At 43.7% G+C, this 14,670-nt stretch overlaps 1 protein-coding gene across 1 annotated transcript in view; it reads right to left on the bottom strand.

Moving 5' to 3' along the window:
- The window catches only part of PCNX2 (pecanex 2), a 300,801-nt gene extending 300,470 nt beyond the window's left edge, over positions 1–331 (bottom strand). The window contains exon 1 of the mRNA XM_047088754.1: positions 179–331. Coding sequence (XP_046944710.1) covers positions 179–331 — 153 coding nt within the window. The remainder of the gene's footprint in view (positions 1–178) is intronic.
- Positions 332–14,670: the final 14,339 nt, after the last annotated feature.

Here is a 14,670-nt window from a genome sequence, read left to right as displayed (position 1 = left end):
CCGTACATTGCACCCCGTGACTTATTTATCTTCTAACGGTACGTTTATACTTCTTCATCCCATCCCTTCAGAATCGCTGCCAGCCCTTGCCATCACGAGGCAGACACGCAGGTTGGGGTGGCTTTCTCCCCTCTTGCCTCCACCCTCACGTCTCCCCGGCTCGAACCTCCCCACTCACCAGGTGCAAGGCCAGGGGCAGCAGCAGCAGGAACAGCCACAGGTAGAGGTGGCAGCTGTTGGTGAACTTGCTCTGCTCCGGGTCGTGGTACCAGCCGCCGGTGAGCGCGGCCCACACGCCCTGCCGGAGCAGCTGCAGCGCCTGGGACACCATGCCTGCTGCGCCCCGGGGCCGGCGGCGCCCCGCTGCGCTCCGCCCGCCGGTCCCCGGGCGCCCTCGGCTCTAACACCCAGGCCCGCGGGCGGCGCCACCGCCGCCACCGCTGCCGCCGCCCCCTCCCCCCCCTTCCGCCCCGCGACTGAAGCTCGAGCTGCTCTCCTGCCCGGACCCGCGAACCGCGGCGCCGGAGCCGGCTGCTGCCGCGGGGCAGGTGGGCGCCATGTCCGAGGGAGGAAGGATTTTCCCATGGTGCTCAGAGGCGGCCGCTCAGAGGATGCTCCAGAGGCTCCGCCCAGCGCCCGCCCAGAGTCCCTCCACAGGCCCGCCTGCGGGGGGGAAGGATTCCTGAGCCCCTCCAGCCGCTCTGCCTTGGCTCTGCTCTCTGCCCCTTCCTTTTCCTCCCCATCGTCTCACCACGGGTGAGAAGGGCTGAAAAATCAAAGATATCCTCGTGCAGAAGAGACCATCCAAAACGCGCGCTTTTGCCTTTTCCCCTTTTGCTGCCTGCACCAAAAGGTTTATGTAACACAAGATCCTGTCACACATCACTCCTTGTAATCCGCCCCCCACCCCGCCCCGCCCCAGCACTGGCACAGTTTCATTCTCCTGAATTAACTGCTGGCCCCCGGACGTTCTAGTAGTCAGCCTAAGCCCCGCCTGTGCCTTTGGCACTGACCTTTTCCCCTCCCTGACCTTTTCCCTTCCTCCCCTCTGTTGTCCAACTTGGCACATCAAGAAGATGACCATCTTCCTGGAATCATTTCAGGAGCCTCGGTTAGACTTGTCTTTTTGTATTATGCCTAGAATAGAATCCCAGTCATCAATCGACTATTCAGAACGTTAGTCTAAGTCTTTCCATACTGTTTAGACAGGAAGGCCCACTAGAAGGTACCAGTGAACTAGTGATCTTTAAGGTTTTATACTGTTTTATAATTTATAGTAGATAAATTTCAAATTGTCTTCTGAAAGCAAGCTTTGGACAAGAGACAGAGAAAAGGGAACTCGCCTTGCTTAGGAATAAGCAGAGGAAGCCCTGTGTTAGTTAGGGCCTTTGGGAAAGAGCAGGGATTGGAAGGTTCCATGGTCCTCAGATATGCCTTTCCTGTGTCATCTGCCCCAAACACATCACATTTCGTCTCTGATATGGGCACCTGTGTGCGCCCTGGCCATGTTCTGGTGTGCGGCAGCATTTGCTCGTGGCTGCCTTAGCCAGGTCCAGTAAAGGCATCCCAGCCTTCCTATGCTGAAATGAGATAATATGAGGTCTGTCCTAAGGAGCAAGTCTGGAACATGAAAGCCCACGGGGTTACAGCCAAAGTCTCACTAGTGTGTGTGCCGTCAGCCTTAACCACTTTTTAATCGACTCTGCATCCATCTGCAGGAATGACTAGCCAAAATGTAATAATTCTGCTTTTTGTATTGGAATGATAATTTTCTCAAAGCCAAGAGGATGCCTGTTATATGGCTCAATGCTTGGAACCTACCAGGTGCTCCATAAATAGTTCATGAATGAATCAATCAACCAACTCCACAGGAAGACCCACACTAAAGGATCACTTTCATGTGCACGGCTCCGGGAGGAGTGCAACAGGTCCGTTCCTGCACTAAGGGAGTGCCCTTATTCATTTGTGTCTGCCTGGTTCATCAAATATTTATTGAGCACATTCTATGTGCCAGGCATTTTGCAGAAGACTGAGAAAGGGAACATCAATAAAATATAATTCTTACCATGAAGGAGTTCACAGACTACAAGAGGACTCAGGCAAACCAACACAGACTTGCAACAAAATGTTCTGTGTGCTATAATATATACAATTGTATACATGTATCCTGTTGTGGGAGGTCACCAAAAGGACATGATCCCTGATTGACCTGAGGGCTGGGCCAGGGCTATCCGAGGCTCTTAACCCCTCCCACACATACCCCAACCCCACCCGCATACTCGGAATATATGTTTCATTCACCATTTTCCCACTAGGACCCACATCAAGAATGCAGACTTGAGAGAGCAATGTGTTATTGAGACCATCTGGACCGTTTACACAACTGAACCAGGTTAAGGCCTGTGGATAAACTTAAGATTCTGGCGGGCAGGTGCAGATAGCTACCCATCTCGCAGCCACCCAAGACAAGCCATGTGTATAAGTTCCCTTGCTTATTAAAATTGCCACCTGCCAATCTAGAGCGGTCTGCCTCTTTCTTTGGTCTCTCCTTGCCCTCCGTGTATGGGGGCCAGTTTCAGATTTCCCCCTAGAACCCCCAAGGGTGCAAGGTCAGTTTCATGGATCATTTGAAGTTCTTCAGAATTTATCTTTGGTGGGGCACCTGGATGGCTCAGTCGGTTAAATGTCCAACTTTGGCTCAGCTCATGATCTCACAGTTCAAGGGTTCAAGCCCCACATCAGGCTCTGTGCTGACAGCTCAGAGTCTGGAGCCTGCTTCAGATTCTGTGTCTCCCTCTCTCTCTGATCCTCCCCCACTCATGCCCTGTCTCTGTCTCTCTCTCTCTCTCTCTCTCTCTCAAAAATAAATAAACATTAAAAAATTTATCCTTGGCAATAGACAGGCATTGAAAAGCTTTAAGCCTGGATGTGACATAAACAACAGTGCAGGGGGAAATGTTGAATACCTGGAACAGCAAGAATGAATGTGATATTGAGGGATTAAATGTGACTGAGGACTTGGCAACCAATTCAATGCAGAGATAAAAGAATAAAGTAACTTCCGGGGCACCTGGGACACTCAGTCGGTTCAGCATCTGACTCTTGGCTTTGGTTCAGGTTATGATTTCATGATTTTATGAGTTCGAGCCCCACATCAGGTTCTGCACTGGTGGCACAGAGCCTGTTGAGGATTCTCTGTCTGCCCCTCCCCCATTCTCTCTCTCTCTCTCTCTCTCTCCTTCTCTGTCTCCCAAATAAAATAAACCTTTAAAAATTATTTTAAAAGAAAGTAATTTTCTGTTTGGGGGTGGGGTGATGATGCGGTGAAATTAATCAAGTTAGGGAATGTTAGGCTGTGTAGCAGGGAAAAACAAAAAGCAAAAAACAACGGCTCTGAATTTTCCTGGGGACTTAGCGGGGGGGGGGGGGTAGTGTGAGGATGGTCTTTGGGGCTTAGCAGAGGTGTCTCAAGTGGGGACACAGACTTGGGGAATTCCAGGAAAGGGAGTGACAGACTCCTGGAAAAGAGTGTGGAGTAGGAAGCGTGGGGGCTGTGGATCACAAGGGTTAAAGCAGGCGGAAAGAAGGAAAGAGAAGAGGAGACCAAGGAGGGCCTGTTATCACCAAGTAACTACAGAGGGAAAGAGCAACTCCAGAAGGAAATGGTTAATCGTGTCAAGTGCCACAGAAGAGGCCAAATACAGAGTGAACATTGTCGTTAAGAGTAATCCATGCTTTCTTCAGCTCCAGGATCGAAGGTAGTGACATGGGCAGATACCTGACTCATTCTCTTTCATAAGAGTGAGCATGTTCTGAAGAAGAAGCGACCAAAATAAGCAACTCTCTAGAGGACCTGGGGGTAGGTGTCAGCAAAGTGCTCCTTTTAACGAATTGGCTTTTAATACAGGGGAATGGGCGTCTGGGTGGCTCGGTCAGTTAAGCGTCCACCTCGGGCTCAGGTCATGATCTCATGGTTCATGGGTTCGAGCCCTGCATTGGGCTCTGTGCTGACAGCTCAGAGCCTGGAGCCTGCTTCGGATTTGGTGTCTCCCTCTCTCTCTCTGCCCCTCCCCTGCTCATGCTCTGTCTCCCTCTGTCTCAAAAATAAATATAAACAGTTAAAAAATTAAAAAAACAAAAAACACAGGGGAAAAAAATAAGCATGTCTCTTCTCCACCACTCTGATTTTCTTGGGTAGCCTAAATCTACTCTCCTGGCTTTAACTATTATGCATGTGTTAAAGACCTGAAGTCTTTATATTCAGCCGTGACTTCTTTCCTGAACTTCAGATTTATATCCCCTTGGAGGCCCCCCAACCTCAGCATGTTCACACTCATTGTTCACACTCAGCATGTGTCACTCACCGGCTTCTCCCTTATTGGCAATTCTCCTGTTGCACCTTCTGTATTTTGGTTTGTTTTTTAAAAACAAAACAAAACAAAACAAAAACAGAAGATCTTACATATTTATTACTGAACCAACCTACTTGTCCAGAAGCATAGCAATAGAGGAAAATCATTTCCCCAATAAAACATGTCTATTGTTCAGGTGGTGGCGCTGTTTACAGTGTGACAGGGTACGAGCATGTGACCCTCCTGCGGCATGAATATATGTGCCATCTCCTGTGTGATCCCTCACAGACCCAGCTTGGTTCTTCTCCATCCAGGGCTTCCTCCTGGAGTTGCACCTGATTTCATTACCACTTTTCATCCAAATCCCCTGGGAAATGGGACCATTCTGCTTTTGTTTCTTGGCCAGGAATTGCTTGATCCTGAAAGTCCTGTGAGAAGACACGACTGGGAACAATCAACCGCACATACCATGATGGCAGAGAAAAGTGTGCCTTCTGTATTTTGGATCGTAATCACTTAGAAGTGGGGATTTGGAGGCACCTGGGTGGCTCAGTCTGTTGAGTGTCCGACGCTTGATTTCGGCTCAGGTCATGATCTCACAGTTTGTGGGATGGAGCCTTGCGTCAGGCTCTGTGCTGACGCTGTGGAGCCTGCTTGGGATTCTCTCTCTCTCTCTGCCAAAATAAAGACATAATTTTTTTTTGTTTGTTTGTTTTTTTGGTTTGTTTTTTTTTTGGGACAGAGAGAGACAGAGCATGAACGGGCAAGGGGCAGAGAGCGAGGGAGACACAGAATCGGAAACAGGCTCCAGGCTCCGAGCCATCAGCCCAGAGCCCGACGCGGGGCTCGAACTCACGGACCGCGAGATGGTGACCTGGCTGAAGTCGGACGCTTAACCGACTGCGCCACCCAGGCGCCCCAATAAATACATAATTTTTAAAAAGAACCAGGAATCTACCCTAGATCCCCCTTCTCTCCCATCCCTCTTTCTCTTAGCAACTCATCCAGTCAATCATCAAGTCTTATCAATTTTATCTCCAAGAGACTGTTACTAGATACGTTTCGCTCTGTCCCTACAACCACTGCTTCGGGTGAGGTCCTGAGGATTTCTCACTTGAACTATCTCAGTGGCTTCCTGATGGGTTTTCGTTTCTCCAACTTAACCCCCTAGGTCAATTAATGTCCATCCAGGAAGAAAAGAAAAGACCAGCTCTTGGCTTTTAAGCAGAGATGATCTGACAGGGCAAAGGGAAAAGCTGAGACAGGAAATGATGGATGATGAAGAACCTGGAGATGAGCAAAGGCAGAAGCAGGGCTCCTAGGACCGGAGGTGGTACTGTCCGAACTGAGAAGCCAAGGATTGGCAGCAGGAGACAGAGCCGTGGCAGTGCAGGTTGGAGAGAGTTGGAGCCTGGAGGATGTACAGCTGCCTCAACAAATCCCACAACAGGCAACAGTGGGGGTAGGGATACATGAATGCCCTGACTTCTCTTCTCCAGACTTCCAATCTCTACCTCTGCCTTCCATTGACCAAACCTACCTGGAACTCATGGTGCATGGAAGCCCGGGGAACGTGGTTACCTTCATAAAGAGTAGAGCAGGTGAAGGGGAAGCCAAAGTGATTTACATAAAACATAAATCCAACCTCTCTACCCCTTCTTAAATGTTTTTCCATCACACGCAAAAACAAACAAACAAACAAACAAAAAGCAGTTAAGGGCCCCCCGAGCCTTGTCCTCACCAAATCCCCACGACCTCATCTCTGGAAACCCAAACTACTTATATATCTTTGCACACACCATGCTGCGTCATGCCTTTCTGCTTTTGCTGATACTGTTTCCTCAGCAAGTCAACATATGTCAACATACCTATCACACACACACACACACACACACACACACACCTGTGCATGGGATTTTTATTGGGATTATAACTGAATCTACTAGTCAATTTCTAGAGAATTGACATCTTCTTAATTTTTTTTTATTATTTATTTTTGAGAGAGAGAGAGCGCAAGAGAGAGCAAGCACAAGCTGGGGAGAGGCAGAGAGAAGGAGACACAGAATCCGAAGCAGGCTCCAGGCTCTGAGCTGTCAGCACAGAACTCGGGGACTCGAACCCACAAACTGTGAGATCATAACTGAGCCAAATTCAGACGCTTAACCGACTGAGCCACCCCAGTGCCCCTTGACGTCTTCTTAATATTCAACTTTTCCGATGATGAACAAGATGTAGCCCTTCATTTATTAAGACCTTTCACTAATATTTTATAGTTTTCCATGTAGAACTCTTGTACGTTATTTATTGGCACCCAGTGTGGGCCACGATCCAATTGACTAGGGCTGAGGGAAGCAATGTAAAAACTGAAATATTAGGGAACTGAGATTAATTGGAATTGAAATACTAAAGTTTATATGGGAGCTGGAACACCACTTTTCCGTGGCCAGAGGCATATCCAGGCTCCTCATCGTGTAGGAATGGCCTTCGAAGTGAAGTGTGTTTGTCTAGCCCCTAATGTAGGCAATAGAGCTGGAGAGAGGGCAGTGACTCAGCTGTGTTTGAGTCACCACAACATACACAGTGGAGTTAGGTGCAGCAAGATGGCTTTGCAGAGCAGTAAAATTCCTAACGTCCTTGGCTTCCTGAGGCTCTTTCCCACTGCTTCCCCTGTCAAGTGCAACTCTAAATGGATATCAGCACCCTGAGGATTTGCTCCAGGAGAGGATGACAATATGGCTACGCCAAAGAGCAGTGAACAAACATGAGCAGTCTAGAGCCCCGGGCAAAGAAAGGCTGATGGAGGCATCCACGCAGCCTGTACCTTGGTGTGCCCGCCCACTGACCCTAGTGAAGGGGTCCTTATGCTGCTCAACGGTCCATGCTCTTCATCTGCCAGTCTGCCTTCAGCTCATGGGCCCCGTTGAGGCTCATTCTTACTCACTAACTATTATGGATGGAACACTCTTTGGACTCCGAGAAGGCTCTGAGTGTGGGCAAGTGGGAAGAGGTTGTATCTGCCGGAGAAATGGAATAGTGATTAATAGCATTTGTCATAGTCCTATGAGATTAATCCTCATTAATTTAAAGAGCCTCATTTATAACTATGAGCAAAAAGTAAAAAATTTTTAATTACCAAAATAATTAAAGATTCAAAAGCTAACCACTCTAAGAAAATGGCCCCCATGAAAATAGGGCACCTGAAGAAAATAGTAAGAGGTCCTTAAACATTAGAATTCATATTCTCCATGAGATTCGAGGGAATATTGCATCGATTAAAAACAAAATAACAAGACATTATGAAAGAGGAAAAATTGGAAAGGAGAAGAGAATTTTGGCTATTAACAGAGCTTGTGATTATCATATACAAACATTTTCAGAAAAGAGAGAAGGAAGAATGCTTATGAACTCATTCTATGGGGCAAGTATTTCCCTGATTCCAAAACAGATGAAGACATGACAAGAAAAGAAAACCTCAGAATATTCATTATTCCTCTATAACAAAAACAAAATCCTCAACAAAATATTGGCATTCTAAATCCAGTAACATATTAAAAAAATATTAGATACCATAATTCTGTAGGATTCTTCCCAGGAATTCAAGGATGGTTTAACATCCCAAAATCAAGCATTTGAGGGTGACCTTAATCTGTGTGTTGCAGGGCACCACAAATGTCTACCACACTCTTGGGTACGCATTCTCAGAGCTACCAGAAAATGTGCTTCACTAAAATGAGTGACTATACTAGGGCAGAGAAAGTTATGGAACATGGGAACAAACTATGGAAAAAAGAAAAGGAAAATAAAAAAGAATTACTGTCTACAAGCTCACAAAACAGCATGCCTAGAGAATAACCCATCCAGACGAAGAATTAAGATGTATTTTGAATACAATGCCGGTGACAATTTTAGGTCTATTTGAGTATTTCACTTCTTTTGACTTTTTGGTAAATCAAATTTTGAAAAAGTTTGTCCATCTCGTCTAAATTTTCTACTTTGTCAGCATAAAGTTGTTAATACCATGCTCTTGTGATTTTTAAGAGCTGGCATAAATACACAATGATGTGTGCCTTTTCATTCCCAAAATCCATTATTTGTACCTCTTGTCTCCTTCATGGTCACTCATCAGGGATTGATCAAATTAACCAGAACAAACATTTGACTGTGTTCATCTTCTCTATCAAATTTTTGCTATTTTGTTATTTTACGTTCTCAATTTGTTTTCCTGGCTTTTATTGTATTTGAGCGTAATTTGTTCTTTTTCTAATGTCTTGAGGTAGATGCTTGGCTCATTTGTTTTTTTGCCACAGTTCCTAATATATTGTTGAAACTATGCAGTTACATACAGCTAAACCTATACAGTTAAACCTATAAATTTTTCCCTAACCATTGTATTAGTTGCACTCTACAAATTTTATATATATATAGTGTGTGTGTGTGGTATATATAATATATATATTTTGTATATATATTCGTTATATATATATATTTGTTATATATATTTTCTTGGGCATATATATGGACATATATATTGTATATACATATTATTGTTCAGTTCAAAATATTTTCTAGTTTCCATTGGGAATCCCATAACCCATGGGTTATTTAGAAATATATTGCTTTAGAGATATGTTGGTATACATATATATGAGAAATTTTATAATAATTCATGATTTCCCATTTAATTCCAGAGAACATACTCTAAATGATTTCAATTATTTGTTGAGACTCGATTTATGACAAAGTATATGGTCAGTTTGGTAAATCATTGTGTGTGCTTTAAAAGAATGATTTATAGGGGTGCCTAGGTGGCTCAGTCTGTTGAGTGTCCAACGTCGGCTCAGGTCATGATCTCATGGTTCACGGGTTCAAGCCCCGCGACCGGCTCCGTGCTGACAGCTCAGAGCCTGGAGCCTGCTTCGGGTTCTTTCTGTGTCTCCTCTCTCTGACCCCCTCCCCTGCTTGCTCTCTGTCCCTCTCTCTGTCTCTCAAAAATAAATAAATGTTAAAAAATAATAATAATAAATAAATAAATAAATAATTGATTGATATGCACATTTAAGATTCGGTGTTCTATAAATGTCCAGTGATTAAATCTGATAATCATGGAGTAGGTTTTATTCTATTGTGAAGAAAGTTGAGGAAAAGGAGTTGGGGGAAAGAAGGATAAGAAGGAAAAAAAAGAAAAGAAAAAGCAGAGCAGCTCTTACTTCTTTGTAGCACTAGGTGGCGCTAGAACACTGCTGCCAATACAGTAAAATACAGTACACTGCCATTATTCTAAAGAGGCAAATTTTTTTTTTTTTTTTTTTTTTAATTTTGAGAGAGAGAGAGAGAGAGAATGAGCTTGGGAGGGGAAGACAGAGAGGGAAACAGAGAATCCCCAGCAGGCTCCATGCTATTAGCACGGAGCCCAAGGTGGGGCTTGAACTCAGGAACCATGGGATCATGACCTGAGCTGAAGTCAGATGCTTAACCGACTGAGCCACCCAGGCACCCCTAAAGAGGCAAAGACTTCAAACAAAACGTGGATTCAATACTCCAGAAATCCACCAAAATGACAGTTCTACTTTTCAACCTGTTTAGTTTGTTCATGTCTTGTGAAAGTCAGTGCGTACTGTGCGTGTGTTTTGTGAGTGAATATGACATATTTATTAAATTATTTTCTCTTTAACTTCTGTGCAAATTAGTGGCCCCGACAAACAGAAGAGAAACACTGAAACTCAAGGTGTATTCTAAATAACTTAAAGACATTTTCAGAGATAAAGGAGGATTTTTCTTGGACATTAAAATGACACATCAGGCCCCTACCCCAAAATGACCAAGAACAAAAAACCTGACATTAACAGGGATCCTAAGGCAGTCAACATCTGCATTCCCAGAGTAAGGGCTTTGGTCAACTCACTCTCCCACAAAACTGATGACAACAGAGGCACAAGCAACATCAATCATTTCAGAACCCTGGAAATTAACCAAAGCCATGGGCTGAACAGCAAATCCTCTGTCCACGAGAAACTATTTAACTTAGGTAAGACAGTGGGGTCTGTGACATTTTAACAGAGGCCCTTGCCATCCTTCCTGCATCCCAGGCCCAGTGACCTGCAGGTATAGACAAGAGTGTCTTTTAGGCTGACGTGAGAGGACACCAGACAATAACTCGAATACACACAGAAAAATAAAGGACACCAGCAAAACTAACTACACAGGTAAATATAAAAACATTATAAACATGCTTTTGTTTATAATTTCTTCACGCTCACATCTATTTTCAAAGGCAACTATATAAAGCAAGAATTACAAAACTGTGATGTAGAGCTTATGATACTATAAAGATGAAATGTGTATGAAAAGAACAGCATAAAAGAAGTGGGAGGGAACAGAGTTATATGGGAGCCAAGGTCTTAAATAATACTGTAATTAAATTAATATTCATCGGACTTAAATTGTTTTAAGTGGTGATTTTAATCTCTACTATAACCACTAACAAACTAAAATTTAAAGTTACAGTAAAAGAAAGTATAAGGGAATTAAAACGGCATACTAGAAAATATCCTCTTAGCAATAAAGGAGGCAGTAATGGAGGAATAGAGACACAAAAAAGACAGGACATATAAAAACAAATAACAAAATGGCAGATATAAGTCCTTCTCAGTGATTACACTAAACACAAATCGATTAAGCCTGAAATCAAAAGGCAGATTGGGGGGCGCCTGGGTGGCGCAGTCGGTTAAGCGTCCGACTTCAGCCAGGTCACGATCTCGCGGTCCGGGAGTTCGAGCCCCGCGTCGGGCTCTGGGCTGATGGCTCAGAGCCTGGAGCCTGTTTCCGATTCTGTGTCTCCCTCTCTCTCTGCCCCTCCCCCGTTCATGCTCTGTCTCTCTCTGTCCCAAAAATAAATAAACGTTGAAAAAAAAAAATGAAAAAAAAAAAATGAAAAAAAAAAAAGGCAGATTGGCAGAATGGATTAAAAAGAATTAATCAAATGATAAGTTGCTACCGAACACACCCTGATTCAAAGATACAAATAGGTGGTGGGGCGCCTGAGTGACTCAGTTGGTTAATTGTCCAACTCTTGGTTTCAGCTCAGGTCATCATCTCACAGCCCGTGATATGGAGACCCATTAACAGTGCAGAGCCTGCTTGGGATTTTCTCTGTCCCTCTCTATCTGCCTCTTCCCCATCATGCTTGCACTCTCTCTTTCTCTCACTCTCTCAAAACAAATAAATAAACTTTTAAAAAAAGGTACAGGGGCACCAGGGTGGCTCAGTTGGTTAAGCATCTGAGTTCAGCTCAGGTCATGATCCCACAGTTCATGAGTTTGAGCCCTGCATCGAGCTCTGTACTGACAGCTCAGAGCCTGAAGCCTGCTTCAGATTCTGTGTCTGCCTCTCTCTCTCTTTACCCCTCCCCCACTCACGCTCTGTCTGTCTCTCTTTCTCAAAAATAAACATAAAAAAAAATATTTTAAGGTACAAATAGGTGTAAAATAAGAACTGAAAAAGACACAAATGCAAACAAAGAGAGTCTGAGTGACCATACTAATATCAAATGAAATAGACTTTGAGACAACAGCTGTTACTAAGAAAAAGAACATTTATAATGATAAAGGATTAATTTATTAAGATTTAACAAATATGAACATATATGCACCTAACAAGAGAGCCGCATAACATAGGAAATAAAGACTGACAGAATTAAAGAGAGAAATAGGCAATTCAATGAGTTGGAGACTTAAGTAATGTACTTTCAGTAATGGAAAGAGTAACTACACAGAAGATCAACAAGTAAACATAAGTCTTGACTTCTGGATATGTTGTGGATATCCTGTCTAGGCAGTGGCGACTTCCATCCAGAATTTGCTTGGATGTCCAGATTCATGATACCTCACAAACACCAAGAGGGTATGAAAATTTTATTACTTCTCTAATTAGGTTTTCTGCAGAAAACCTTAGGTCTCCCCAAGCAAATCTGTAAAGGGCTCAAGAGAGTGGAGAAAGGAGGGGTGCCTAGGTGACTAAGTTGGTTAAGTGTCCAACTCTAGATTTCAGCTCCGGTCATGACCTCACAGTTTGTAAGTTCGAGCTCCACATCAAGCTCTGCCCTGGCGGTGTGGTGCCTACTTGGGATTCTCTCTCTCTCTCTCTCTCTCTCTCTCTCTCTGCCCCTCCCCTGCTTGCTCTCTCTCTCTCTCTCTCTCTCTCTCTCTCTCTCTAAGTAAATAAATTAAAAAGAGAGATTGGAGAAAGGAGAATGCTTTTGGGTTTTTTGTGAGGAAGGAGTGGGACCAGGGTGAGAGGCCCCACATATAGGCACAGGATTGCATGGTTTGAATCTCCTACTGGTTCCAAAGAAAAGATGCCTAGCCTTTCTTTACAGATTACCCGAATGTAGGAAAAAGAGACAGTGAAGGTAAAGCCCAAAGGCTGTGAGCAGTCAGTAACAACTGCTGGTGAGGATGTGGAGGAATTGTAACACTCATACACTCCTGGCGGGAATTCAAAATGGTGCAGCTGCTTTGGAAAACAGCAATTCCTCAGTATTAAACATTAAGTACTATACAACCCATCTCTTCCACTCCTAGGCTTATACTGGAGATGAATGAAAACATATATCCACGTAAAAACTTGTACATGAGTGTTCATAGCAGGATTATTCCTAATAACCAACAAAATGGAAACAAACCAAATGCTGACTAACAGATGAATGGATAGACTCAATGTGATATGTCCATACAATATTATTTGGCAATAAAAAAGAATGAAGTACTGACACATGTCACAACATTGATGAACTTTGACACAGTGTTGTTATACAAAGCGAAAGAAGCCGATCACTGCATGTTGTACGAGCACAGATCTAATGATACGAAATGTGCTGAATGAGCAAATCTATATAGAGACAGTGAATTAGTGGTTGCTGGGGGCTGTGGGTATGAGATCAGGTAATGGGAACTGAACGTTAATAGGTACAGGATTTCTTTTCAGGGAGACTAAATGTTCTAAAATTAGATAGTGGTGTTGGTTGCACAACTTGTGAACATAGTAAACACCTCTGAACTGTGCACTTTCAATGGGTGAACAGTATGGTATGTGAGTTACACTCAACAAGCAGATTATTTATTTTTAATTTTTTTAATGTTTTTATTTATTTTTGAGAGACAGAAAGAACACGAGCAGGGGAGGGCCAGAGAGAGAGGAAGACACAGAATCCAAAGCAGGCTCCAGGCTCTGAGCAGTCAGCATAGAGCCTGACGCAGGGCTCGAACCCACAAACCATGAGATGATGACCTGGGCCGAAGTCAGACGCTTAACCAACTGAGCCACCCAAGTGCCCCTATACTCAATAAAGCAGAATAAAAAGAAACACATAAAACCAAACCAAAATATATGCCACCTTTACACTATAGTGAAGGGTTAGTTTAGATTCTGAGGATTCATTTTCCTTTGGGGTGTTTACCAATGCTGGCAAACGTAACTTGCACTGAGGACGCTGTGATGGTAAAGGGCACCCAGAGGGCTTCTGGGATGTCGAAATGTTCTGTATCTTGAACTGGGTCATGACTGCAAGGGTGTTTGCTTTACAGTAATTCATTAGGCTGTGTATATATGTTTTATGAATTGCTCTCTCTGAGTGCTCTATCTTAAAATAGTAATCTTTAAAAAGAGATAGGTTCTAGTAAAGTTATCAAACTTCAAAGACGAGGAATCTTTGGGTAACCTAGCCAAAAACAAAAACAAAAAAAAACCCAAACCCCCCCCCCAAAAAAAAAGTCACCTATTAAGGGAAAATATTAGATTAGCCTCAGAATTTTCTTCAGAATCATATAATGTGAAAAGTTGATGACATCATGGTTACAAAATTCTTTGGAAAAGATCAGTGTAAGTTTTTGCTACTATTATGGTAGAGCTCAGAATTTTATAACAGATAGTAATGGTTTCCACCCAATAGTCTCCTTGAGCCAGGCACTATTATTAGCATTTTATATGCATTAACTCATTTAGTCTACAAAACAACTCTTCAAGGTAGAAGCTACAATTATGCCCCCTTTTATAAATGAGAAAATAGGGGCATCTGGGTGGCTCAGTAGGTTAAGCATTCGACTTCAGCTCAGGTCATGATCTCACAGTCCGTGAGTTCAAGCCCCGTGTCAGGCTCTGTGCTGACAGGTCGGAGCCTGGAGCCTGTTTCAGATTCTGTGTCTCCCTCTCTCCCTGCCCCTCCCCTGCTCATGCTCTGTCTCTCTCTGTCTCAAAAAAAAAATTTATAAATGAGAAAATAAGCATAAATAGCATAACTGATACTTATCAACCATGTACACCA

The sequence above is a fragment of the Lynx rufus genome, unplaced genomic scaffold, assembly GCF_022079265.1.
Source record: "Lynx rufus isolate CCGP_SWC_20201006 ecotype Redwood Valley unplaced genomic scaffold, mLynRuf1.p SCAF_25, whole genome shotgun sequence".
Classification (NCBI taxonomy): domain Eukaryota; kingdom Metazoa; phylum Chordata; class Mammalia; order Carnivora; family Felidae; genus Lynx; species Lynx rufus.
This window is presented reverse-complemented; position numbering and strand designations above follow the sequence as displayed.